The 26,547-nt window shown below is 34.6% G+C and overlaps 1 protein-coding gene across 5 annotated transcripts in view; it reads left to right on the top strand.

The window, feature by feature from the left end:
* The window catches only part of epha7 (eph receptor A7), a 148,294-nt gene that overhangs the window by 44,917 nt on the left and 76,830 nt on the right, over positions 1 to 26,547 (top strand). For all 5 annotated transcript variants that reach the window (XM_056445543.1, XM_056445541.1, XM_056445542.1 and 2 more), the window contains exon 5: positions 24 to 359. In XM_056445543.1, the coding sequence (XP_056301518.1) occupies positions 24 to 359 (336 nt within the window). The remainder of the gene's footprint in view (positions 1 to 23; positions 360 to 26,547) is intronic.

Here is a 26,547-nt window from a genome sequence, read left to right as displayed (position 1 = left end):
CTCTTCTCGTTTCCTCCCTACAGGGCCACCATCAGCTCCTCAGAATCTGCTTTACAACATCAACCACACCACCGTCAGCCTGGAGTGGACCCCGCCGGCTGACACGGGCGGGCGAAACGACGTGACGTACCGGATTATATGCCGCCGCTGCACCTGGGAGCCCGAGGAGTGCTTTCCTTGCGGGAGCAACGTTGGCTACTCACCGCAGCAGAGTGGATTAACTGACACCTACGTCACCATCACCGACCTGTTGGCTCACGCAAACTACACCTTCGAGGTCGAGGCTGTGAACGGCGTGTCTGACCTCAGCCGAACCCAACGTCTATTTGCAGCCGTCAGCATCGCAACCAGCCAAGCAGGTAAGACTTCAATTTGATGGCACAACCAAATCTAGATTTTAAACATAACTAGTGTTTTTGGGATAGGTAGGATGCGTGTTTTTGGTGAAATGTTTTTTTTTTTTTTTGCTTGGGTTGTTTCGACACTTTATTTGAGCCTGTATCATTTCCAACATGCTGTATTTACTGCCTTTGGGATGATTTAACAAATTATCTGGCAGCCATTTTCCTGCAGTTCATAATTTGTGGTTTGGAGGCAGCTATACTGCGGTGAACAGCAACAGATGATAAATAATAGAAGTCACGCACAAGAATACCTCTCTCGTTTCCCCTTTTGGTTTGTATTGTCTGCCAGAAGAGCCGCCACCTTTAAATATCACTTACAGTCACCATGGTTGACATTTCCACAAGACTCTTTGTTGAATTCGTGATAAATGATATGAGCTTTCACTTCATCCCCTGAAATTAAATGGGTGGCAAATGCTTGCGTTGGTGCTGAAGTCATGGCCGCAAACATTATTAGCTCGACGAGTGGTTGCCTGTCTTTGGCTCTGTTTCTCTCACGCTCCCTCCTTCTCCCGGGAGTTGGCCATAATTTAAGAGCTGTTTCCGAGACTGCACATGCTAGAGAAATGCATGTTTTTAATGAACTAGTTTTTTATGGATCTGCAAAACAAGATTTCTTTTTCATGCCCAAGCATCCATGAAATACAATTTGCTTTTAGATGCATACTGGTTCTGGTCATTAACAAGAGGTTAGTAGACAGTGATAGCTTACGCCGTGCTTCAGAAGCTGAAGCAGAGACTGCAGTGTTGTATGTGCAAACACACACACAAATACTTGTCAAGTTTGTCTGTTTTTTGTGAGTGTTTCGTGTCTGGAAAAGCGATCCCATCATATGTGATGTGTTAAAGACAGATGATTGACTAATCAATAAATAAAGCCATTATATATGCAGTATACTATATGTTTTCTAAATAAAGCGTATACTGTACATAGTTTTTATTATATATTTAATAGTAATAATCACCAGCATCATCATAATGTAGACATGTTGATCAGGTTAGTTTATATATGTATATATATATATATATATATATATATATATATATATATATATATATATATATATATATATATATAAACCTTTTCTTTATATATAAATCTTTTCTTTAAAAATAAACCTTGCAATGAAAAACATTAAGTTTTCACCAAAATAATAAAACCATTTTTATGGTTTTTTTGTGTAGGCTTGTATTTTACAGTACTGTAAAAATACTCAAAAATGTCTCTGTCAGTGTTCTCAAACAGTTATATTCGATTTACCAAAGTGACACAGGTGGCAATTTTACATCTGTCGCAGGAAATTTTCACAGTATGCCTGATAATATTTTTTCTTCTGGAAAAAGTCTTATTTGTTTTATTTTGGCTAGAATAAAAGCAGTTTTTAATTTTTTTTAAACCATTTTAAGGTCAATATTATTAGTCCCTTTAAGCTATACATATTTTTGTTAGTCTACAGAACAAACCAATTGTTGCCTAATTACCCTAACCTGCCTAGTAAACCTAATTAACCTAGTTAAGCCTTTAAATGTCACTTTAAGGTGTATAGAAGTGTCTTGGAAAATATCTAGTCAAATATTATTTACTGTTATCAAGGGAAAGATAAAATAAATCAGTTATTAGAAATGAGCTATTAAAACTATTATGTTTAGAAATGTGTTGAAAAAATCTCTCTGTTAAACAGAAATTGGGGAAAACAATAAACAGTAATAAATAATTAATAATTAATATTAACAATAATAAATAATTCTTACTTCAACTCATGAACATGAGCATGAATATACGAGGTTAAGAAAAATGCAAACTTTAGAAGAAATTTTCAGATGGCACTTATTCAGGTTTTTGAATCTGACACACATATATATATATAAATATATGTCAGATTTTTTTGTTTGTTTGTTTTTTTTTCGTTTTTTTAAGAAAATGATTCTGTTCAGCAAGGCAGCATTTATTTTTATTAAATGTAAAAAAAATTGTTAAATTCTTATTTTCTAAATATTTATTATTATTACTCCAGTCATTATTGCTTTTATGACTATTACCATTAATATCAATAATATTAATAATAATAACAATAACAATTATAATAATTATTAGAGTGATTTCTGAAGGATCATGTTACTCTGAGGACTGGAGCAATGAAGCTGAAAACTCATCTTTAAAATCACTAGAATAAAATATTAAATTAAATTATAATGTTATTATGTTATTTTAATGTTATTTTAAAGTGCAATAACATTTCACAGTTTTACTGTATTTTTGATTAAATAAATGCAGCATTGGTGAGCAGGATAAGCTGATTTTAAAACAATAAAAAATCCTACTGACCTCAAACTATTTTTTTGAGGTGGGTGGGGGGTAGTTGAGGGGGTATAGTGTATGTGTGTGTCTGTATGTATATATTTATTATGTATATATATATAATTTTTGTTCTGCCCAGCGGTTTTTAATGCAGAGAAATCCATCAATAAAAGATTATATATTTCTTTATTATTTTTACTTGAATATATAAGAATATATCAATTTAATCTATCTAATTTATTTATATAATTGATCTGAAATCAGTTTACTAGAATATGTTGATTTTTTTCAAGAGAATATATAATATTTTATAAAAATATACATGTAGTTTATCTTTAAATTAGAATCGTTCCTATGTATTTGTTTTTATTGAGATAGTAATTGTAACTCTTTAAAACAGACCTTTTTCTTCCTGCTCTATTATGTTACACTTAGTTTAGCTGTTTTTGAATACCTGAACATGTTTTATGTAAACATCGCCTAAAAAATGCAAAAAAAGTTTTTTTATGTAGACCAATTAGTTATCTGGCCATTCAGGAAAACTCACAGACTCGTTGACTCTGACAGTGTGCAGTTTTTGTTCATCCTTGGTGTTTCCCCACCTGCATTCAAAACTCGGGTTCTCATTTGCATTCTTGTTGTTTTTATGGTTGGCAAACAAAACAAGGTCAGTGACAGGATAATACGAGCTCACACATGCACATGTTCACAGAGAGATGAGGAAAGACACACAGAGGGAGAGACGATAATGACCGGCGGCCAGTAAAATGAGGGAGGGGAGAGAGGATGATGTATGTTTCATGACAGGGATCGTGACAGAGACACTCGCTGGAGTAAGGAGCCACAAGGACACGCGGACACCTTGGTAGGTTAGAGAGAGAGCGAGGGAGAGAGGAATGAGAGATAAGGGACAGAGAGAGAGACAGAAAGAGAGCGAGGGAAAAGACCCTTGTCTCGAAGTGAGAGTCGTGCGTAATTATGTCTGGCATACTGACAACAGACAATTACACCAGCCACCCTGGGCAATATTTAGTCATTAGTTATTGTCAGATTGAGAAAATATATTAGTAAAGGCTTATTTTCTGCAGTGGCACTATTACCGGTTTCATTTTTCTTGTCTTTCAGAACTAAAAGAGTAGGTCATTGAGATGAAAATATATGAATAAAATTGAGTTATTAAAACTATTATGTTTAGACATGTGCTGAAAAAATCTTCTCCGTTAAACAGAAATTGGGGAAAGATAAACAGGCGGGGCTAATTTTTCAAGGCTAGTAATTCTGACTTCAACTGTAGGTTAACTAGGCAGGTTAGGGTTATTAGGCAAGTTATTGTATAATGATGGTTCGTTCTGTAAATATAGCTGAAAGGGGCTAATAATTTTGACCTTAAAATGGTTTAAAAAAATTTAAAACTGCTTTTATTCTAGCCGAAATAAAACAAATAAGACTTTCTCCAGAAGAAAAAAATGTTATCAGACATACTGTGAAAATTTCCTTGCTCTGTTAAACATCATTTGGGAAATATTTAAAAAAGAAAAAGAATTCAAAGGGGGGGCTAATAATTCTGATTTTAACTGTATTTATGATTGATAAGTTCCCAAAATGAATATTCTGTCATAATCTGCTCACCCTCATGCTGTTACAAAATCATTAAGACATTTGTTTATATTTGAAACACAAATAAGAATATCTATAATGCATCCCAGAAAAATCTATTCACCAAAAACAAAAGCAAAAAATAATGATAATAACAAAGTAAACATGAAGAGTTTGGATGCAAAAACCTCTAAATGCCGTTTGGTATTTTATTCTAAAATTAGCATTTTTCTCTGACTTCTGTGTGCAGGCTCAGAAATGTTACTTTTATAGTAATGAATTTCAATAATGAAGTTCTTTTCATTGACTTTAAAGTGAAATACTTCAACATAAACATAGGAGGCTGAGAAAAAAACGCTCATTTTAGGAGAAAATTTCAGATGGCATTTGGAGGATTTTGCATTTTAATTTTTCATAGGTAATTGTTGATTAAAAACATTAATCAGTGAACACAAAAAGACACTCAACGATACCCGTTTGTAACTGGTTTTTGTAAAAGTTCAAACTCAGTGGTTCTTACAGAAGCTCAAAGTGATGGTTGGACATGCAAGAATCAACCTCATTGGTTCTCATGGGTTAAGAGCATACATTAGCTTGTTATCAATCTGAATGCTTTAAACAGTGTTAGCTGATCAAAAGATTAAAGTACATGATTAAATTGCTCAATTCTTTTATGAATATTTTGTGTGAATAGACTTTTAATAGAGGTACACAGCTCCCTTAGATTTGGTTTAAAATATCTCCATTCGTGTTCAGATAACAGCCGCAATTCTTACGGGTTCTGAATGACACGAGGGTCAATAAATGATGCCAGAATTCTCATGTTGGGGCGAACAAACCCTTAAAATCTTGAATAATTAAACACCTTTATAATAATTATATCTTTAATAATTAAGCTCAAGCTCCATTTGAATACAACAGGCTCACTGTGATGGCGAACCGATAGGACCCCAGGACAATCAGCCCCTTGTTTAGAGCTGAGATGGAAAATTTTAACCCTATCAGTGCATGCTCAATTCTCTGCTCGCCGAAGCCTTACAGGCGCAATTTTACCCCTGGGTTACCACTGCAATGGATGACTACCTCATAATGGGTGAGAATGGAGCTTCCTGAAACAATAAGCTGTCGGCCGGTCAGACAGAGCAGGACACTCATTAACACTGATGACTTTATCATGGCCTTTAGAGTGAACCGAATGGCATCTCTGAAGCTCTGTCCAACTCTTATTAACCTGGGGGAGACACCAGCAAGCGTAGGAGAGGAAGGAAAGAACAGGAGCATTTGGGGTGAGGCGAATGAATTAAAATTGATCTAATGTACATGAATAAATATCTTTTTTCAAGATTCATAAGTGCATATTATCCTAAAATTGAAACCATCTCAATTAAATCAGCCTCACCGACACTGTTCAAATCTGTTAAAGTTCCGGTTTAGTATCATTTTTAAAAAAAAAGGAAATTAATACTTTCATTCAGCAAGCTCTTAACAGATGAGCTCTCTATATAAAACAAATAAAGTAAAAAATAAAAGTTTAAATAAACCCCCCTAGAGTTAAACAATTGAGTTTTACAATGTTTCAATCAATTTAGCCAATCTCCATTTCTGGTGGGAACATGTTTAACTTAAGGGCTGCACGATTCTGGCTAAAATTAGAATCACAATTTATTTAGCTTAAAATCAAGATCACGGTTTTCTCACGATTCTGTAGATGTAAAATAAAGATTAATTTGAGTAGGCTATTATTATTTTTCAAACATATGGTAAAACAACCGTAAGATTATTAGGCCTATGTGTAGATCAACTGTTGGTTAAATTGCTACATTATGTATAGACTTGAAATGGTGGACTTGAACAGACTTTAAATTTGTCCTGGTCGTGACATCATAATACAACTATTCATAATTCTAAAGTTGAATTATTATGTTTGAGACATATGCTTGTCATTTGTCATTAACAATGTTATTAGACCTTTTTTTACTGCTAAAATGAGACATTTGTCATTTTCAGATTTTCCCTTGCATTATATTGAACGTTATATACAGTAAGCCGACCCAGTAAACATTTATTTTTTCAAGCCCATAACTGTCTCCAGAATGTGTCTGTAAAGTTTTAGCTCAAATTATTTATTATACCTTTCAGAACATTATAATTCCCTGCTCTGCTATTTTTGTTGCCTGTACCTTTAATGCTAGTTCTCTGGTCTTATGTGCCTCTCAGAGTGTGCTTCAATCTCTGCCTCGGCTGTGTCAGATAAACAGCACAGTGACAGACATGAAGACTTTAAATTTGTCCTGGTCGTGACATCATAATATAACTATTCATAATTCTAAAGTTGAATTATTATGTTTGAGAAACATGCCTGTCATTTGTCATTAACAATGTTATTAGACCTTTTTTCATTGGTAAAATGAGACATTTGTCATTTTCAGATTTCCTCTTGCATTATATACAGTAGGCTGACCCAGTAAACATTTATTTTTTCAAGCCCAAAACTTTGTGTTTGTCATGAAAGAGAAAACATATCAAATGCTTGTCGTAAACATAACTGTAAAATGAGTTAGGATCGTTTAAATGATGTGCTCGCTTTTGGTTTTACTTTCACTGCCGAGTACGCTAATGTCATGGCTGTCGTCACTTCGAGAAAAAAACAAACATACTTGCAAATCATACTTCCCGTGCGGCTCTCAAACGATCACACTGTGCAACTAACTGAACATTATTTACAACTTTATTACCGGTTATCCACAGCCTATGCAATTTCTGTTAACAAAGTAGACAACATTGGTGGGCATGCGTGCATCCTCTCGGTAGTAAACAAACAGTGCATCAGCTCATGTGTGATTTCACGGCCATGAATACATCATTACATTAATACAGAAACTTCATTTTTGAGTGAATTATACCATATAAATACAGCATGTGACACTTTTAATGCCACTTGGAGATGTCTATGTTGCTGAGCAACGTATATAAATCAGTTTGAAGACTTGTGCGACCTTTATGCTTCTCTTCTGACCTTGAAAATATAATTGGCTGAATCGTAGAAATGCTGAATTTAGATTGTGTGTAGAGTCGAATCGAGATCGCGATCTTTTTTTGATTAATCGTGCAGCCCTACTTATCATAGATAATTTAACTGGATTAGACCATTAGCATCTCGCTCAAAAATGACGCATTTCAATAAATTCCCTATTTAAATCTTCTCTTCTGTAGTTACATTGTGTACTAAGAGTGATGGAAATAAAAGGTTGCTATTTTCTAACCTGTTTTGACAAGGAGCTATACTCTCATTCTGAGCAACTTTGCTGACGGCAGTAGGCACAATGATAACAAACAGCGTCTGTAAATCAATATAACCAACGTGACCATGCAACCATTGAAACCTTTGTGAGAGACCTAGAGTTACCTAGCTGGAGTCTTTTTCAGGCACTGCATAATATCATTGCCCCTGCTGCAGCTATGATACACCACCACAGGTAATGTCCTAATCCGATTCAATAACCTATGATAAGCTAAGCTAAAAGTGAAAATATTCCCAGCAGACCTGGAGATTGGTTGATTGGATTAAAAAAAAGTGTTCAAAGTGCACCTATTTTACCCCTTTTTCAAGATTTAAGATATGTCTTCTGTGTCTCCAGAATGTGTCTGTAAAGTTTCAGCTCAAAACACCCATCAGATTATTTATTATACCTTTCAGAACATTAGAATTCCCTGCTCTGCTATTTTTGTTGCCTGTACCTTTAATGCTAGTTCTCCCCACCCACCGTTCCCATGTGCCTGTCAGAGTGTGCCTCAATCTCTGCCTCCGCTGCGTCAGATAAACAGCACAGTGACAGACATGAAGGAAGCAGATCTCACGCAACGTTTGTGAGAAATACTACAGTAAGAACTTTCCCAATGATTATTTGATGTATTTGTTGTGGAGTTGCAACGATTAGTCACACACAATGTCGTTACAAGGTTCACGCATGCACACGCACACACAGCGCAATCGTTTAACTTTGAACTGTTTTCGCATGCAAATCTGACAGGATACACATTAATATCCACTGCAGTATGGATATCCTTTATGTTAATGTACAAAATAAACCTGATTTAACGTCCACAAACCAGGACTGAATCGTCTTCTTTTTTAATTGTCCTGACACACGGCTGTGATGATAAAGATGGTAAAATTGCTGGAATTCAATACAACTTGTAGAACTCATTCTTGATTACATTTGATGATGATTGATGATCACAGAGAGCCGAACAGATCTTTTAATCCCAGTTGCTTATACGCGTTACTACAGAGACATGAAAATACGTGGCTGTCAATCAATTCGGTGGGCGGAGAAACCGCACTCCTTCGTCACGTTGTTGTGGGCCTCAAAATGGGAGGGATTTGGACCCTATTTTAACATCAGGAAATGTAAAAAAGAGACTTACTGTCTTTATATCACCTCAATATGACTGTGGACACTATACCTACACGCAGTTCTGTCCAAACAGCTTAGAAAAGGGGATTTTCATCATAGGTTAACTTGTAAAATTATCTTTTTTTTTTATAAAGTGGAGTGTTCCTTTTAATTGCTTAAAAGTAAGCAGAATTACTTTCCTTGAGCTGTACAAGTTTGTAACCGCAAAAGGCTGAGTAACTGATTAAAGCATTTTTATTGTTGGGTGAACTATCCCTTTAACAGCAGTAAAGCACCAAAGGAATGCAAGGCAGAGAGAAAAAAAAATGAGAGATGCATGAAAGGAGGGGGAATAAGACGCTCTCGTTGCTTGTCTCCATCTGCATGAGAATAAGTCGGCGCTTCAGGCATCAAGCGTAGGAGTACAAGCGGAAAGAAGAGCAGACAGCAAAGGTGCTGAGCATGAATTCAGAAGGCTATGCATCTGATGGGGAATTCGGGAATTCTGTCTTTAATTCTGCTTGCACTACTGAGCGACACAATAAGTGTCAAAAAAAGAGAGAGGGATGTGGCCGTATGAGAGAGGGGCTACTCAAAGTACTCATTGTTCCTCCAAAGCCTAATTACTTCCTGGCTCTCTATGAAACGGGTTTAAATAGTAACTGCTTCTATATCAGCAGGTTCATCATCATCATTTTTTCCCTCCATTGACACTCTTTGCCACCCCCCTGCAGGTGATTGTGAATTCTCTCTCTCTTTAATGGCATTTTTCCCTCGTTCTAGAGGACTGCATGGGAAGTTTGTGAAGAGCATTTCAATCAGCATTCTATTGTCACTTGACATCTCTGTAGAGGTGGCCTCGGATGCATCTCTTTTTCTTTCCCTCTCTCTCTCTTCATCCCTCTTTGTGTCTGTCTAAACAACACCCATTGTTCTTCCCAATGCTCTTGAGCAGAAATAGCTCAAAGACTAACGATTAATATTTATTCAGGAGAGTCCTTCTGTGGAGAACAGTGTGGAATCAGACACAGCACAGCCCTTTCCGTGCTGCAGAATTCAGCAGCCAGATGTGAGACGCGTGTTTTAGATGCAAACAGCATGCGCGTTAAACAGAATCAAAGCGAGGGAGGGTGAGAAGCTGTGGAAATGGATTTTTAATGCTTAGGTTACATGTCAGAAGAGCACGATGTGCATGTTGCCCGCTGATAGCTGCCTCTGACTGCGGCCCACTCTGGCTAGGATGTTGCAAAGTGTTGCAAAGTTGTTTAAGTGTTTGAAGCACATTAACCCTGTACTCCGCCACGCTGCTCTTATCTTCTGCCTTAGAGAGGAAAAAGCTTAAATAAGAAATTATATTCGTTGAGGCACATAGATTGCCTACAAAGCCTAGTTTTTCCCAATGCTGCTAGATTCTGCTTGGGCTATTTGCTCTCATCTCTCAGGGAGAATTGCTTTGTAGAGCACCACCGAATGAGTATTGTACTTTGATCTAGAGAATCTTAGTGTTTTTAGTAGCGAGACTGAGGTAAATAACAGAAAATGTTCTCTCGAGTTCAGGGCAGTTTGGTCGCATTAGCAAAAACTGTTTTGTCCCATCTTTAAAGTCAGCATGAAATGGAAAATGCGATTATCTTTTCTTCCCAATTCTAATGTATTTATGAATATTAAAAAAAGAGTCTTGGGCAGGATCTGATTTTGTCCATTTGGAACTGATTTTATCAGTCATTTTATAATTTCTATAATCTCATGTGAGTAACAATAATGTCTTTACACAGATTTAATTGTTTCTGGTAACAAATTATGAATGTGCATGAATTAAAATGATGCACACAGACGAATAATTAAAAATAAATGCTGTAATATTCTATAAATGTGTGAATTTTAATTTTATGGTGCCATCAAATGAAGCTGATCTTGTGTAAACCACCCAGTGAGTAATCTCTCATGGGAGACATGGGAGGTGGATACACTAACAAGGGTAATACAAACCTGCAGCTTCTAGCATCATAGTAAGGTTAACTAGCTGGCTTTTATTACGCTAGCTGACTCAAATCTCACTCTAATCTGGGTCATTGCACCAGCGTAAAACTTTTGTACCTTAGAAGTATACTTACCCAAGTGGGGATACATGAATTTTATCGGCTGAAAACCGCCAAAACTATGAACTGGTTTCAGTTTTTAGCTAAGTTCATCCAGAATTATGGTTTCAGCTCAGAATTTTAATTTCCGTCCATTCCTACACCCAACAAATGAGCAGCATTTGGACCAGCGTCTCCACCTGAAAGGTGGCTGTGCTAGCAAAACCCCCTAAAGACAGCGACCTCCAGCATCTGTCACAAGTGCATCTCTTGAAGTCATGGCAATGAGGTTTACTAACACAGCTCTTACTGGCTGACCTCCTTTACACTCACCCTCCTAAATCTCATTTTCATCTGTGTCAGCACCAATGTGACCCCTTGGGTTGTACCTGGCCCATAAACATGCTTGATCTGAACTAGCATCTCCAGGGTAAGATGCAGGCACATTAACAGGAGCCTCTTACATCATTCGCTAGTGTACGTCTTCAGGCCAGGGGATTGAGGGGAACTTTCATAGCTCTTACTAGCTGGTTTTCATCACACAAACTATCTTAAACCTTACTCCGGTCTCGCTCATGGCACTAGTGCAATACCTTATATTCTACTCTTCCAAGGAATAAGCTGGATTTGAACCAGCATCTCCAACATGGGAGGTGGGTGCACTAGCCCCAGCTTCTGTCTCTAGTGTACCTCTTGAAGTCAGTGAGATTTAGGACTCCCCTCACACCCTTTCATCTCTGTATGCATGAACGTGACCTCTTTGGTTGTACCTGCCCAACGAATGAGCATGATTCGAACTAGCATCTCCAGGAAAGGAGACAGACACAGGTGACAATGCGCTGAATCCACATCTTCTAACATTAGTGCGCCTCTTGAGGCCAGGGAAGTGAATATACTTGCAGAGCTCTAGCTCGATTACACTCGGCGAATCCAAGCCTGCCTGTTTTGTTGTGCAGAATGTTCAATCGCCATCTAAATGTGTTGCGCCAAGCATTATAAAGTGCGAAAAAGCATTCTCATGCCCCAGACTGAAAGATGATCCTTGCAGCATTTCTCCTGTAATTAATACGGCCACTTTTTCGACACGTTATCACTGCAAAATTGATCCCGTTCAATACCCCTGAGAAGAATCACACTTTGGGGAACAATAAGGCCATTGATTGATCTCTGCAAAATCCTAATCTGTGGCAGGGGCGTTAAACAGAATGGATTGATTGATTCCCGGGATTCCCAGTCGGCCAGTGCTAGGTGGTGTAATTTTCTAGTTAAGCGGATCCCTCAAGCCTCTTTTGTAGCATTTGTATGCCGTTTTATGTTACCTAAGAGGCCTTTCTCTTTCTCTCCCTTGCTACTCTCTCTCTCTCTCTCTCTCTCTCTTTCTGTCTTCCCTCTTTTGGTAATTCCATCTGTGGTAATTTGATAAGAGCTGGACCAGTCACTACAATTCAACAGCTGTGGTTAAATCGCTGGTGGTCTGGCTCACAGTGGCCTCGGTGGCCTTACTCTGGGCACTTAACCTGTGGCATTGTGCGGAATGCCTCACGATTCGTCCGTCACCCAATCCGTCAGCAATGAATAATTTTCATGGAAGGTGCACTTTAATTACTTTCCCATTTAAATGGCATTGCGGCGGTCTATCTAGGTCATTAATCTCAGTGAGGATCCTGTTGCAAGCCTTTTATTGCTGGCAAACGAAGCCCCCCAAATCCCCCCAGAATCTTCTCTGCTTGGCTGACTGCAGACTCCCAGCAGCCACTGCTTCAGTGTGTCCTTCTGAACTGGCCGCTGTGTCACGAAAGTGAGAGAGACAGATACAGAGAAAAAGAAAGAGAGATCTACACTTGTTTCTCAGCATGAGCGAGGGGATGGAAAGAAAGTTTGCCAGCCGCCTCAAAAAACCTGTTGGATTGAGTGGGAGCAGGACTTTTTTTTGGACTCACAGATGGCTGTTCTGAGATTTACCAGATTAACCTAACTACTACTACTACTATTTCACAACATTTTTATCTTGGGTTTAGGGCTTGAAATTGTTTTTTGTATGTTCAACTTCATTCCATTCTTCTAAATCTAATGTTCAGACTCCCCTTCCTCCACCCTCTCGCTCTAAAACTCATATTTTCTCTCTGTCAGAAGAGCGGATACCAACTCGTTCAATTATTTAGATTCCTGTGAGGCAGCAACAAAGTTTTCAGACAAAGTTCTACCCCCCCTCCGCCTCTTCTCTCTCCCCGGCTTTTGACATCAAATGCATCGTCTCTCTCTTAGCAAACGAGTATCAGACGCTTTCCAAATTAGCATCAATCTTTTTTCGAGTTCCAGGTGCCTACCATGCATAACAAGTTGGAGGCTTTAGTCTCCTTGTAATTGTCACCACCTTCTGAACTCTCCAAGCCTTTCTACCTGAACGTCCTCAGACGTGCTGTCAACATAGACATATAAATTGGAAGCAAAATGAAATCATCACATAATGCTGGTGGCGACCGCAACGGGTGGTTATTAACGGGCAGTTCAAACTGACAGGCGTTAATTGAACATTCTCACAGAGGCTTTGAGAATACTCTTTCAGCTCACAATGATTCTGATAAAGAGGTTATGAGAGTATTTTAAACCCAGATGCAGTCATTCACATTAGCCACTTCTCTATAGAGATAAAATACACAAGATAATGTGTGTTTATTATTTTGATGGGGTCACAATAAACAAAATTGTGACTACATTACTGCTTTTTTAATTTAGCTACTCCATTATAAAATATGCTTTTTTTTGAGATGCATTTAAAACACATGCCCCAAAACAGTCTCCAGAAGCATAAACACATTAGTCGAAAATTGAAATAGGTTTCTGGTAGGAATGCTCCGATCGATCGGCCAGAGATCGGTATCAGCCGATAATCACATTTCATGACTCAATCGGTACTCTCCAATTTAGCTGATCTCAGGAACCGATTGCAAGTGTTAGTTTATGAGTTTACAAGCAGAGGAAGGGGCGACAAGAGTGAGTGAATAAGAGAACATATTGAGGCACAGTGATGTTCTAAGTATTGCATTGGTAAGGTTTACTTCTTATGCATCAATTATGCACTTCAAACTTTTTTTCATTGAGGCATGTTGAATTCTTCTTCCATCGTTTGTTTCCAAATTGCATTATTAATCATTTCATACCATTTATTTAAATCCGTTTTATCCAACACAATCTCATGGCAATTTGTAACTTTTTGATCTAATGGCTAATTCGTATAAAATCGTATGATCTAAATTGTACACTTTAGTACGATTTGCTCATCCCCCAATGACTGTTGGGCTTAGGGGTGGGGTTAGGTGCCACGCCTCCTTTTTAAAATCATACAATTTCGTACGACTGACCCGAATTCGTATGAATTATCTACTAAACTGAAAAAACATAAAATACTTACGTTTTCTCGTGAGATCAGGCTGGTTTTATCCATTATTTACTGTAAAACACCATGACCATGACATGTCCACACTAAATGGTTATAACAGACATTTTTAAGGGGATTATATGCAGCATCCTTAATTTATTCTCTTAGGTAAGGTGAGATCTCCACTTAAGTATCACACTTTTAGGGAAAAAGAACTTTTTTGGATTATAAATCTTGAAGCATCACAATCGGTATATGCCGATCACCACGACAAGGAATTGGTACTTGATATCAGCTGCAAAAATCCTGATCGGAGCATCCCTAATTTCTGGTAACAATTAATTAACAATTATTTACATTTCTAAACATTCTACTATTCAAGACATTTCCTTCGGTTTAGTCCATTTATTCATCAGAGCTCACCACAGTGGAACCACCAACTTATCTAGCAAATGCCCTTCCAGCTGCAACCCAACACTGGGAAACATCCATACATACTCATACACTACGGCCAATTTAGTTTATTCAATTCACCTATACTGCATGTCTCTGGACTGTGGGGAAGAACCCAGAGGAAACATACGTGGACATGGAGAGAACATGCACACTCCACACAGAAATGCCAACTGACCCAGCCGGGGCTCGAACCAGTGACCTTCTTTTTTTTTTTTCAAAGTCAAAGTCAGCTTTATTGTCAATTCAACTACATGTACAGGACATACAGAGAATTGAAATTGCGTTACTCTCAGATCCTAGGTACCTACATTTAATTTTAATACAAAAAGTAGAAAGAAATTACAATAAATACAATTGAACATATGAATATAATCTAAAAATATACTGTAAGTAAAAAATAAACATTTATAAGCAACACAATTATATTTAAGGGCACATGGCAAGGAGTGCAAACCAAACTGTATATAGTGCAAAAAGCTTGTGATTGTGATAAGTATGATAAAGTGACAGTGTATTAATAACATACAGAGATGCATATTGCTGTTAGACAAAAATATTATTCAGTTGTGTTTGTATTTATTCATTTTAATACATAAAAAAAACAATAAATAACCCCCATGTATGTGTTTCTAAAGGATACATAACAATTCAGACGTGACTGGGCAAGAAACACTCTCACGGTGGCTCCAGGCTATCAGGCCTTCCTCACTGTTGAGCCGTGATAACTAATCCAAAAGGACACAAATGGACACCCAAAAGATAAAGAAAAGCCCCCTGGCCCATATCATAAGTGACAGAGATGATTTCAATTATGGCAAACAAAGCTTGTCCTAAACAAAAAGCAGAAAGGCTTTCCTGAACACCTGCTGTTGGATAAGACAGAAATAAGTTTTTCAAAGCCGATGGTCACTATCTGCCATCCCAGCATCCTCTCTGCCTCCTGTTAGCCCTTTTTAATGGTGTCCAGTCCAGCTGTGTTCCCCATCTGTCTGCCAGATAGACCCCTCTCAGTCAGCCTGTGGATGAGCTACTCTTTTTATTGTTGTTTTATACTATAAACATTAAAAGCCAGGAGAGCAGATGGCCCTCATATCGTCCTGCAGCTTTGATGAAAAGGCATCAGAGCAATATGGCCGAGCGTGCGCGTGTATGTGTGTGTTAGTCTCACATATAGCTTGCAGAAACCAGCAGGTGTGAGAGATGAAGACAAATAAAAATCAAGTTACACTTAGGAAACAGTTTGAAGTTGTTCAAAAAAAGTTGATAAATGTATGCAGGTGCCAATCGCTTCCATTTTATTTTAGTAAACGTTTCTTCTCCGGCACTTATTCCCATGCCAAAAGTATGTGGACTAAAACTCATTAGAATCTCTTTGGCTAATGGAGAGAATAGAGGAGGTGTGAACAGGAAGGGATGAAGACATAATTAGTTTCCTTCTCCACAGGAGACGCTGCGTTGATGAGACAATGAACAACAGAATAATGAGGAAAAGGAGAACTTTTCCATCATCTTCTGCCCTTTAATCATATATAAAAAAGACCTGTCTCTAATAAAAGAAGTCTTATGCTGTTTCATAACATTCTGATGAGTCTGCTTTAAATCAAAAACACATAAACAGTTTGATAACAGAAAAAGTGGGATTTTTGTCATGTAGTGTATCATTTAAGATCATCGTTTTAGGGCTTTATTTCAGTTTATTAGAATCGAGCATAAAGATGTAATATTAGCTACGTACACTGACAAAAATGGTTCAAAGATGATTCCTTGTACTTACTATATATTTTTTTGAGTTAAGTGGTTGTATACAATTTATTTGGGCTTAATTTAAACAAACAAATTAAATCGATTGGAAACCAGCCCCGATCCCATGGTTTCAGATTCGATCGGAATCGGTCGAATATATATATATATATATATATATATCGCGGCTGGTTTCCGATCGATTTAATTTGTTTGTTTAAATTAAGCCCAAATAAATTGTTTACAACCACTTAACTCAAAATATATAGTATGTACAAGGAATCATCTTTGAATCATTTTTGTCAGTGTACGTAGCTAATATTACATCTTTATATATATACATATATTTATATATATATATATATATATATATATATATATATATATATATATATATATATATATATATATATATATACACAGTATATATATATATATATATATATATATATATATATATATATATATATATATATATATATATATATATATAATATATATATATATACTCATTATTTGTTAACATGTCTAATTAGTTATGCGATCGCACAGAGTTTGACCTCTTTGACTTCACACTGAAACAGCAATGCATGCGGCATGACATCACTTTGTTACAGAGACGCCAATGGTTATATGCTGGCAAATTAGAACACAGAAGCAGCTTCAAGCAGAAAGCGCGAGTATGTCTGCAGTCTGGAGGTATTATAAAGTTGCTGAAACTTTTTAGTTCCGTTGCATATGTCCTTCGTGAGAACAGAAACGTGCTCAAAACTGACAAGGTAGAGATGTTAGTTTTCATTTTGTTTGTGAAATTAAGGAACATCCTGGATCTGTTTCTTCGCTCTTCTTTATTCTTTTTTTATGTATTATAGAACTATGGGATCGGTTTTTGGTATCGGTAGATACTCAGAATCAAATGACTCGAACTCGAGAGCAAAAAAATCTGATCGAGACATACCTAAATTCAACACATAAATTGTTTAAGTAATTTAGCAGACGTCATTTTTTTCAGTGTATAATGCTTTACAAAAGCCACTTGACAGTATTGGTGCATTTCTAAAATAATTTCTATTGTAGTTTAGAGTTATTTCTGACCATGAAGAAAGTTTATTTAATTTAGATTAGATTAGATTAGATTCAACTTTATTGTCATTACACATGTACAAGTACAAGGCAACAAAATGCAGTTTAGGTCTAACCAGCAGTGCAATAGCAGCAAGTGCAGGATATAGGTTATAAAGTGCAGTTTATAGAAAAACTCAATTATTTACATTGTCCTTGCTTTTGTAGGTTTTTTATCTTCTTTTTTATTTTTTAAATGAATAATAAATATGTTTACCTATTTTTTTTTTTTACTTTTTATTGTGTATATTATATTTTTTATTGTAATTTATAAGTTTTTTTCTTTTATATATTCAGATCTGTTTATGTTGTTATTAGTATATTTACCTCATATTTTCCATATTTACCACTTATTGTAAAAGCCACAGAGTGTTACTGGGGGTTATTTTAAGACATTTGAACTTTTATGAATATATATTGTAATCAATGTCAATGAAGTTACCATATATGGTTCTTGCACCCGATAAAGGTTAATAGTAGGACTGCATGATATTGGGTATAAAAAGGCATTGCAGTATTTTATTTTTCTGCAATATATATACAGTGTTCCCTTGCTATAACACTCTTGACCTTTCGCGGTCCCGCAGTTTTGCAGGTTTTCATGTACATTACAGAATGCCTTCAGCTTGCCAAATTGACATAAATCTTCAATTCGCTAGCAGTGTGACTCTGAAGTGCTGTACTGTATGTTTGTAATTTTTTTCCCCACAATGTCGACAACTTTCTGCACCGTCAAAGGCACCAGCGGTAGCACCCAAAAGGGAGAGGAAGATGCTAATCATCTTACAAAAACTTCTGCACATGCTAAAATAAAGTAGAAGTTACGTGGCTGTAGGGCGCCATTACGGAATAAATAAATGAAGCAATAAATGAACTTATTTTTCTACAGAGGTTTGAACTTTAAGAGTGTTTAAACAAGTGAGAAAAATGTGAAAATGGTAATGCCTGAATGATAAAAGTTTATAAAGTGTGTAGTGAGGGGTTTTACAGCCTCAAAACATGTATTATAATTGTAAAAAATAAAGCGGACTACTTTGCGGATTTTACCTATTGCAGGTTATTTTTAGAACGTAACTCCAGCGAATAATGAGGAATCATGTAATATGAATATAGTTACGAGATGATTATTTGTAAAAAAATTCACAATTTTACATTGATTGTGATGATTTTGTTTGGGAGTGCATCTGCATAAAATGTACAAAATGATACGACTTACACTAAGTTAAAGACCAGATGAAAGCAATAGAACAAAAACAAAAATCAAATAAACAACACTATGGTTTTAAATGGAGTCTATAACAGTATTGAGATATAGAAATTCAATAATCAAATGTAAAATAACTAAATATATAATCCCAATTAATCAAACTAATCTAATTGTTAAAGCAGAATACTTTTATTATGTTTTGTGTCTAAACGGTTTAAATTAACTTGAAATCTCTTGAGATCCTGCGATGTAACTATTGCAGATTCACACAATGCGACATCGATGCTGAAATGATATATTGTGCAACCCAAGTTGATTTAAACTTAATTTAATATAAGTTAGATATGTTGTATAAGACTAATCAGAATCAAGATTCCCAAACAACCAGATACAGTATTACGCAAAGATCCTTCCCCACCAAAAAGTGTTCATATGTCTGATTCCTTTACTCGCAGAGTCTGACAAGCTTAACAAGGCGGCTATGAAGAAGTATACTGTTGGCACACTCAGTCGGGCACACAGATTTGTTCTTGTCACACAGGCAGCAGACAGGGTTAAAGGATTTGGCACTGTACAGCTGCATTTCACATTCAGACACACACACAAACACAAACGCTTCAAATGAACATGCACGCCATTGCTCTCTCACACGTTTTAAGTGTGATCCGTGAAGGCGATGAGTTTGCTCTTGAGTGTGCTAGGTTTCGGCAGCTGCTCTCGGGCACCGCTGACACGTATCTCAATTCAGTCGCACACTACCAAAGTACGTCCCCTCTGATTTCACCCGTCTGCTGCAGGAAATGAAACACTCCAACCTCAGAACAGCAGGCAGGAACACATGTAAACAGGAGGACGGAGGGGCACAGGTGCTTTTGTTTGTATGTGTGACTCTGTGCACGTGTGTCACATTTGTCGAGTTTTTGGCTTAATGATGTGTTGGGTTGAAACTAAAATATTTTAACAGAACTATTTTATAATGGACAGAGTAATAGGCTGGAAAGCAGCAGGAGTGGAAAAGCAGTAGTTTTTGTGAATATTTTTATCAGGGCTGCACAATATATCATTTTAGCACTGACATCGCAATGTGCAAGTCTGCAATAGTCACATCGCAGGGATCTGGAATGTAGTCAGGATTATAATAGTTGACCAGATATTACAGTTAACATAGTGGAGTAATTTCAAAATTTAACCTTAGAATAAAAGTTTATTATTTGCATGTGTTTTTAAGGTTGGACCGTAAGAATTTGATGCAAATTTTAGCAATTTAGGGTCAGTGAATTAAACATTTGTAGCCTAAAGATCAATTAAATCGATACAGTGTCATTATTATTATTATTATTATTATTATTTCTATTATTATTTCTATTATTATTATTATCATTTCTATTATTATTTCTATTATTATTATTATTATTATTATTATTATTATTTCTATTATTATTATTATTATTATTATTTTTTTTTTCTATTATTATTATTATTTCTATTATTATTATTATTATTTCTATTATTATTATTATTATTATTATTATTATTTCTATTATTATTATTATTATTATTATTATTATTATTTCTATTATTATTATTATTATTATTATTATTTCTATTATTATTATTATTATTATTATTATTATTATTATTATTATTATTATTATTATTATTATTATTATTATTATAATACAGTTAATTTTATACATTTAGTTTCCACTTCTGAATACTGACTCCCCAGAAAATCATTAATCATTAATCATCATTTGCATAACTTTGCTTGTCATTTGTTTTTATTATATGTAAAGCAAATATCCCAATCACCATCCCAATTGATTTAAAATTATGAGTTCTTTACAAGCTATTCAAGTCAATTGGTGAAATTGCATTTATATCGCAATATATATCACAGTAAATGGAAATATTGCAATGACAGCTTTTTGCAATATCGTGCAGTCCTAATTAAAAATTTTTTTTAATAATTATTCTACATTTTGTTTGACATTTATTTAGTTGCTTTGGCATTTTTTTGTTTTTTATGTTTCATGCATCTATATAGTTTTTATAAATTTACTTTATAGTTATTTTAATTTTAGGTTGAACCTAATGAAAATGAGATCTATTTCCTTGGTCGTTCCTTCGTTCGTTTGTTCATTCGTTTGTTTATTTGTTCGTTTGTTTGTTTGTTTACTATAGACAGACTTAAAACTATTTTTACAATAAAAACAAACATTATTATTATTATTTTTATTATAATTAACATTTATTATTATTATTATTATTATTATTATTATTATTATTAGTAGTAGTAGTAGTAGTAGTAGTAGCAATAGTAACAGCAACATAATTTTATTAGTCGTTGTATTAAATTGTAATAATATTTATATGTTTACTTACATTAATTTACTTTTTTTAAAGTACAACTCTTATTGTTGTAAATCAAATCATTTTAGTTTTAGGTTAAACAAAATGAACATAAGAAATATATTCTGTTCATTCATTCATTCATTCATTCATTCATTCATTTGCTATAGATAGATTTAAAACTATTTTATAATAAAAACAAGCATTATTATTATTATTATTATTATTAGTAGTAGTAGTATTTAGTTTTAGGTTTAACTAAACGAAAATGAAAAATGTATTTTGTTCATTCATTCATTCATTCATTCATACATTCATTCATTCATTCATTTATTAATTTGCTATAGATAGATTTAAAACTATTTTATAATAAAAACAAGCATTATTATTATTATTATTATTATTATTATTAGTAGTAGTAGTAGTAGTAGTAGTAGTAGTAGTAGTAGTAGTATTTAGTTTTAGGTTTAACTAAATGAAAATGAAAAATGTATTTTGTTCATTCATTCATTCATTCATTCATTCATTTATAAAAATAAAAAAAAATCAATTTAGCCTCTTGTTTGGATTTGTAAACTGAAACAAACAAGAGCATTTGACACAACCGTACTGTACTAACATCATTGTGGAAAGTACCTGTGCGGATCTGTGCAAAAGAGCCATTGGAGACTCAGGGGAAAGCTCAGTTGTTTGCTCTTCTGTCGCCTTGCTACGTTTTTTTTCTGCTGGTTTATTTATAGAACTGCTTCCTTTTACTTTCTTTGTGGGAGAGGAATGTGATTTTTCTTCCCTGACAGTGCAGAGGAAAAACCAGAAATTGCGAAAATGTAGAGCAAGTTTTTCCCTCTGCTTTAGAGACGAGTGGGTGCCCACTTTCACATGCTGTTAAAACAAAACAAAAAACATAAACCGCCGCCTTTGTGTTGCTTTTGTCTGTTTTTGCTGACCTTTCCTCTGCATCTGTGGAAAAGACAGAGCGGGGGTTTCCACGTGGTCCAGACAGGTGTGTTTTCTCTTTCAGAAACATCACAGACTGTAAACAGGTTAAATCCAGCACCCCAAACCCTCGCTGACAGACGAAAACATCAAATATCAGCCAAATCAGTACAATTCCAAAAAAACTACTCAACCAAGGCTGCATATGTTTGATTAAAAAAGAAAGAATGAAGAAACAAACAAACATTGTGGAATATTAATTCATCGTTTATATTAGTGTTTTTTTATTTGATACTATAATTTATTTGTGATTTAATGCAGAATTTTCTGAAATCATGATCATAATAATCCTTTTGAAATCAGTGCAAAATTCATATTTAATGTTCAAGAAACATTTACTTTATTTTTATGATTAGACATTTTTTATCTTCATTTTTCATCTTTTCCTGAAAAATACTTTTATCAGGTGCACATTTAATTGATTATAAGTGACAGAAAAGACATGTATAATGTTTCAAAATATTTTATTGCAAATATACACTGCTTTTTCAAACTTTAGAATTTTCGATCAAACCATTATTATTATTTTATTCGTTTATGCATAGATTTTCATTGTGCTCAAAAGAGATTAATAAATATGTATATAATTATTTGGTAGACTCTTCCAGTGAATTTATTCCACTGTAAAAAGCACTTAGTTGACTATACTCAACAATTTTAAGGAAATAGGCTTACTCACTTTAAGTAATTGATCTAATTATTTGCATAATTATTAAAAAATAAGTCAAAAGGGTTTTATAACTTTAAGTAAAGTCAACTTGTCACTTTTAAGACAACAGGTTTACTAACATTTTTAAGTAAAGTCAACTGGTCGCGTTCAAAACAACGGGTTTACTATTTATTTATTTATTTTTAAATCAACTGGTCGCTTTCAAAACAGCAGATTTACTATGTATTTATTTTTAAATCAACTGGTCGCTTTCAAAACAACGGATTTACTATTTATTTATTTATTTTTAAATCAACTTGTCACTTTTAAAAAAATGGGTTTACTATTTATTTATTTTTTTTATCAACTTGTTGCTTTTAAGACAACAGATTTACTCACTTTTTTATGCAAAGTCAACTTGTTGCTTGTAAGACAATAGGTTTACTCTCTTTTTAAAAGTAAAGTAACTAATCACGTTTTTACAGTAAAGCACCAAAAGTCAGACTACTCTGGCAAACGTCTCTAATGATTCTGACTTTCAGAATATCATAATTATTATAATTTTATTTCAGAATAAAAACAATAAATCAGTCAACAATATGACAACAATACAGCACTCTTTCTTCTATATTTGGATGAGGCTGACAGTAAACTTTGACCACCCAGTCTGAATGTCACAGATAGACATGTCAAACACAACATCTCTTCACGCTGGTGTAAAAACTCTGAAAGCCCTTTCTCACTTCTTTACCCCCAGCTAGAGGAAGAAGTGGCTCCATTTAAATGAAGTGAAAATTTTTCCCACTTGCATAATAGAAGGGCAGCATCCTCCAATTAACTGCCGACAATGTGGATTTAGTTCCCTTAAGAAAACAAAGCAAGAACACAAAGGCCAAAGCTTTATTCTGAGCATTATTGTGCCTTGGTCACAATGTATTCAGCAAAAAGTGGTCACACACTTGCCACCAGCCTTACCTAAAATCGCCAATTACAGTAAAGCTACTGAATCCCCATGTAATGGCATGGGGAAAAAAATAGTAGCACCTGTTAAGTTGTTACCCAAATACAGTGGGCTGATCTATGGCTTGTCCTGTCCTTTATTGAGGCTTTGTTCACTGTTACCAGAGAGCCTTGTGTGTGTGTATGTGTGTTTAAAACCACAGGAGCTGCAGTGATGGTGGTCTGGCAGAGGGGGAGGGGTCACAGATTGGAAAGTCTATTGGTCTGGTTTAATAGTGAGAGATTACAGTAATTCAGACCAATAAACAAAACGTTTGGGATCAGTAAGATGTGTTTATGAATGTTTTTCAAAGTATTTTTTACCAAGGCTGCATGTATTTCATAAAGTAAAATTGTGGATTATTTGTTCCAATTTGTTCAAATTTATTTGTGAATTACAGATCATTATTTGCATCTTCAGTGTCACATAATCATTTAAAAATCATTCTAATATGTTAATTTGATGCTCACAAAAAATTATTATTATTATTATTGTTGTTGTTGTTGTTATTATTATTATTATTATTATTATTATTAATAATATTATTATTATTATTATTAGTAGTAGTAGTATTATTATTATATTATTATTATTGTTGTTATTAATATTAATTAATTAATAATAACAATAGTGATAATAATAATAATAATAATAATGAATGGCAACTTAAATATTACAATTAAAAAGTAAAGTACAGTTAAATAAATAATTAAAGAAAATATTTATAGTATTATGGTAACATAATAAAAATATTTAAATCTTTCATTAAATTGATTAAATCTATCAGCAAAATGTTATTTAAAAGAATAGCTCCTCTTTAAAACGTTCTATTGATCAAAGCATTGTGAAAAGTAAATAAACTGTAAAAAACAGAGAGAGAAAAAAAGAAAGTAAATCGACATTAATAAGAACATGGGCTGCATGATATTGAAAAAAATATGACATTGCAATGTTTTGTTTTTCTGCAATATATATTGCGATATGAATATAATTTCACCAGATAGCTTGAATACCTCAACTTAAAAAGACTTCAGTGATTTAGACTGATTTGGGATTATTCTGGATGTGAATCATGCATAAAATGTATTAAACAATTAAAAAGCATAGACAAATAATACTGTATTGGACCAACTATTATTACTCACAGTAGGACAGCAAATCAGGATATCCACAATAAATAAATCAATAAATAAAATTTTAATAAATAAAATACAATAAATATTTTTTATAATTTTTATTGCACTCAAAATAGATTAAAAATTATAATAATCCTTCTGGCGTCACGATGGCACAGTGGTTAGCCCAATCGCCTCACAGCAAGAAGGTTACTGATTCGAGCCCCGGCTGGGTCAGTTGGTATTTCTGTGTGGAGTTTGCATGTTCTCCCTGTGTTGGCGTGGGTTTCCTCCGGGTGCTCCAGATTCCCCCACAGTCCAAAGACATGCGCTATAGATGAATTGAATAAGTTAAAATTGCCCTTTGTGTATGTGTGTGAAAGACTGTGTATGGGTGTTTCCCAGTGTTGGGTTGCAGCCGGAAGGGCATTCGCTACGTAAAACATATGCTGGATAAGTTGGCGGTTCATTCCGCTGTGGCAACCCCTGATAAATAAAGAGTCTACGCCGAAAAGAAAATGAATGAATGGATGAATGATCCTTGTGGTTCAGGTGGATATAGGCAATAAAAGTAAAAAATCAAAAAGTTGTGGGAGTGATTATAGATTTGAAAGGCTATTGCTCTACTTTAATAGTGAGGGATTACAGTAATTCAGGCCAATAAACAAAGAGCAGACAAGAGCAGCTTCTTTTTTTAAAGATGTGTGTTTGATTAATGATGCTTGTGTTAGTCGGACCACTTTTAGAGACAGCGCCATTAAGACTGATTCACTGCATCAGAAACTGATTAGTTCCATACGGTCGGAGACTTCAGTTGACCGGAAATGCACAAACATCTTTGTTATGCGTGTGTTGGTCTGCATTTTTATGTATTGTCCCCCCCAAAAGAGAAAAAAAACCCTCAATATTTCATCTAAGTTGTGGGGTTTTGAATCTGGCTGTTCTCCAGACTTTAATCAGACTTCAAAGGATCTTTCTGTTCCTTTCAGTACTTTCCACTTTTGGCCTCTCCAACTTGTGGATGTAGAGAGAGAGAGAAAGACGAAGAGGGATGATTGATCTTGCACACAGGCGGCGTTTTATTTGACGCTGCTACAGTTTTAAGGTAGCCACAATAACGTCCAGCTTGGACCTGCAGGAGAGACTGGCTTTGATCTTAAATTAGAAAACATTATCCATTTAATGGAGCGATTTCAGCAAGTAGTCTCAATAATTACCTAATGACACAAGGTATGTTATCTAGAGACCACCATATTTATAGGAGCACTTGTGCAGTTCTTCAAGGAGCTCTATAAGCTGACCTCAGCTGCACTCTGGGCTGTAGAAAAATGCTCACTTTTATGTCATACTTTTTTATGTTATATAAAAGTATGACATAAAAGTTATTAAAAGCACATTTAAAACTGATTAAAAGTGACATTAAAGTAATAGGATTATTTTCTAAAGACAAATAATATATAATAGTTTCTAAATATCTAAATACATTTTTTATTATATATTGTTTTTAATTATTTATTGTTCTCGTTTATTTATTTATTTATTTATTTATTTATTTATTTATTATTATTTTTTTATTAGTTCCCCCCTTTTTTTCCAGAGTGAACTGAAACTGATTTTATATATATTGGCTTACATTTACAAATCATTTATTTAAATTGCATAAAATATATAACATTGTATATTATTTATTTAAATTACATACATTTTAACATAAACTAATAAACTTCATGTATTTTAAGCATGTAAGAATCGATAGA

The sequence above is a fragment of the Danio aesculapii genome, chromosome 20, assembly GCF_903798145.1.
Source record: "Danio aesculapii chromosome 20, fDanAes4.1, whole genome shotgun sequence".
Lineage (NCBI taxonomy): Eukaryota > Metazoa > Chordata > Actinopteri > Cypriniformes > Danionidae > Danio > Danio aesculapii.
The sequence above is the reverse complement of the archived record's forward strand: the minus strand, read 5'-3'. Positions and strand labels throughout refer to the sequence as shown.